This window comes from Chenopodium quinoa, unplaced genomic scaffold, assembly GCF_001683475.1.
Source record: "Chenopodium quinoa cultivar QQ74 unplaced genomic scaffold, ASM168347v1, whole genome shotgun sequence".
NCBI classification, from domain to species: domain Eukaryota; kingdom Viridiplantae; phylum Streptophyta; class Magnoliopsida; order Caryophyllales; family Amaranthaceae; genus Chenopodium; species Chenopodium quinoa.
The window spans coordinates 1,388,277-1,391,316 of NW_018744100.1; the positions used below are offsets into that span (position 1 = coordinate 1,388,277).

General features: G+C 35.4%; 1 protein-coding gene across 1 annotated transcript; it reads left to right on the plus strand.

Moving 5' to 3' along the window:
- Nucleotides 1–200: 200 nt before the first annotated feature.
- LOC110692328 (scopoletin glucosyltransferase-like) lies at nucleotides 201–2,523 on the plus strand. The gene has a single exon (XM_021869340.1). The coding sequence runs from the start codon at nucleotides 505–507 to the stop codon at nucleotides 1,951–1,953; it is 1,449 nt and encodes a 482-aa protein (XP_021725032.1). The 5' UTR covers nucleotides 201–504; the 3' UTR covers nucleotides 1,954–2,523.
- The last annotated feature ends 517 nt before the right edge of the window (nucleotides 2,524–3,040 follow it).

Consider the following 3,040-nt stretch of genomic DNA (forward strand, 5'->3'; position numbering starts at 1 on the left):
TAATTTCTTTAAGTGGAAAGCTAAACGTCGCAATCGAATCTCTAACTAACGGCCGCAAAATAACCTGAAATGACGTAAGTAGCCTTATCGTAGTAGATCGAAAAACTGGAGGTAAAAGAAGGTGGTGGTGGGTGGTTAAAAGAGGAGGTAGTGGTGGTGGTGGTTTAGAGAGAGAATTGTTTTTAAGAGAGAGAAGAGGGAGTGAGGATTTGGGGGGGGTAAATTTTTTTTTTTTAATATAAGGATAAATTTGTAAAATATATTTTATTTTACCGGCGTTAATTGGAAGTTCAAGGGCGATATTTAACAACCCTTTTCTTTAAAATTACCATAAGCCATCACACCAGTAATTTATTGGAAATGAGTCAATTTTTTATTTTTATTTTTATTTTTTTATTTTTTAAATTTAATTTATTTTTTGTGTTACAAATTGCTTAAGCATCACCCTATATATTAAATCTATGAATCATATCACAAATTCACAATAGGTCTAGAGAACTCATCATGTCTTCAATGAGTAATGTTGAACCTCAAAATCTTCATGTAATCTTTTTCCCAATGATCGGGCATGGTCATATGATCCCAATGTTAGACATAGCAAAGCTATTTTCCAGCCATCAAGTCAAGACCACCATAGTCACCACTCCTCGCAACGCACCAACTTTTACAAAACCACTAGAGAGCTATCGAAATGTCGGCCCGAAAATCGATATAGAGATCATTCCGTTTCCCTCCAAGGAGACTAGCCTTCCTGAGGGAGTTGAGAATTTCGAGTACGCAACTTCCCCGCAACTCGTGGCCAAACTGTGGAAGGCAACCTTGTTGCTACAAAAACCGCTCAAGGAAGTGTTAGAAAAATACAAGCCTAATTGCTTGATTGCGGACAAACTATTCCCATTTGCAACCGAAGTTGCAGCCGAATTCAATATACCAAGGTTAGTGTTTCACGGGACAGGCTTCTTTTCGCTATGTGCATTAGATGCTATAACGAAATTCGAGCCTCATAAATCGATTATTTCTGATGAGGAAGAGTTTGTTATCCCTCACCTTCCACATGAAATAAAATTGACAAGATTGAAATTGCCCCAACATATTAGAGAAAATAATAATAATAATAATAATAATAATGAGTTGGTGGAATTTCTTAAAAGTGCTGTTGAATCAGAGGCAAAAAGTTATGGGGTTATAGTGAATAGCTTTTATGAACTAGAACAAGATTATGCTGATCATTATAGGAAGGTTATGGGTAGAAGGGCATGGCATATAGGTCCGGTTTCGCTATGTAATAAAGAAAATGAAGCTAAATTTTATAGGGGAAAGGATTCTTCAATTGATGAACATGATTGCTTAAGATGGCTTGATTCTAAGAAGGAAAGTTCGGTTATGTACGTATGCTTTGGCACCTTGTCCATGTTTTCGACGTCTCAGCTTCGTGAGATAGCAATGGGACTAGAAGCCTCGGGGCAAGAATTTATATGGGTGGTGAAAGGGAGCAAGGATAATGAAACGGAAGAGTGGCTGCCTAAGAAAGGACTAATTATAAGGGGCTGGGCGCCACAAGTGTTAATATTAGATCACAAGTCGATAGGAGGATTCGTGACTCATTGTGGGTGGAATTCGATTCTTGAAGCCGTGTCTTGTGGGATTCCTATGGTCACTTGGCCTATATTTTCGGAGCAATTTTACAATGAGAAATTGGTAACAGAGATTTTGAGGATTGGGGTTGGTGTAGGGGCAAAGGAATGGAAGAGAACCGTGGACGCGAATGTAAAATCGGAAGATATACATGAGGCCATAAGAAGAGTAATGGTTGGTGATGAAGCTTTAGAGATGAGAAGCAAGGCTAAGAAGCTAAAACAAAAGGCAAGGTTGGCTATAGATGTTGGAGGTTCATCTTACTCTGACTTGAGTTCCTTGATACACCAACTGCGCTCTTATCACTTGACCCAATAACATCCTTACATTGCATGTATGCCTATTTAAAATTCTTGAGTGATTGTGTGAGTGTTTGTGTGTGGGTTGAGTTTACACACGTGCATGTGCGCGCTTGCTTGTATGTTCGTCTTACAGTTTGTAATAACACTTGTATTAGTTGTTGCAACCGTTGTTACTACGGTGGTTTTTTTTTTTTTTTTTGTCTTAATCATACTTTGCTCACGCGAGCGGAGGCAAATCCAAGAATTAGTGAAAATTAAATTACATAGTACACCAGGTGACCAGAGTGTACCATGCTCATGGTACAGTTGGTGTTAAACGTTGTGTTTTAATTTATATATTAAAATCCATGTAATTTTTTCCTTATAAGTTTATTTATTTTTTTAAATATTTAATAACAGCTCAAGGAGCTAAAAGAAATGAGCATGAGTGATTGAGTGGGTGAATTGAACTATGTATAATTAATGGAAGATATGAATGTATTGTTTGATTGCACACAATAAAAATTGGGAATTGAAAATTCATGTGAATTGGAAAAAAAAGGATTTGTTTGGTTGACCATAAAAAGTAAAAAGTGGGAAATGCAAATTTATGGGAATTTCCAATTCCCATAAAATGTGGTAATCACCATGCGCATGATACACCTAGGAAAAAACGACATCCGCTTCTTCATAAAACGCAAGCACCAAACAAGCTTAAAAAAAGCGGAAAGAACATCATGTTAGTAAATAATGAACATGCATATTCTAAAGAACATCAAGTTAAGATAAAAAGAACGCAAGAATTTCTTAGCATAAATCTTTAATTACGGGAAAATATATACCTATGGCTCACATTAACTAATAAAATCTTTTCAAATTTTATCATTTTCCAAAATAAGTTTTTCTCTCTCTTTAAAATACAGTTTCTCATAATTATTTTCTCTCTCTAAATTTAAAATATCAAAAGAACGTTTTGTCAAAAACTACATAATAAAACTCAAATTTTGGGAGAAACTACCTAATAATAAAAATGTTGTAATAAACTACCTAACAACGGAAAAATGTTGTAAAATACTACCTAAAAAAGGTAAAAATGTTGTAAAATACTACCTATATCGGATTTC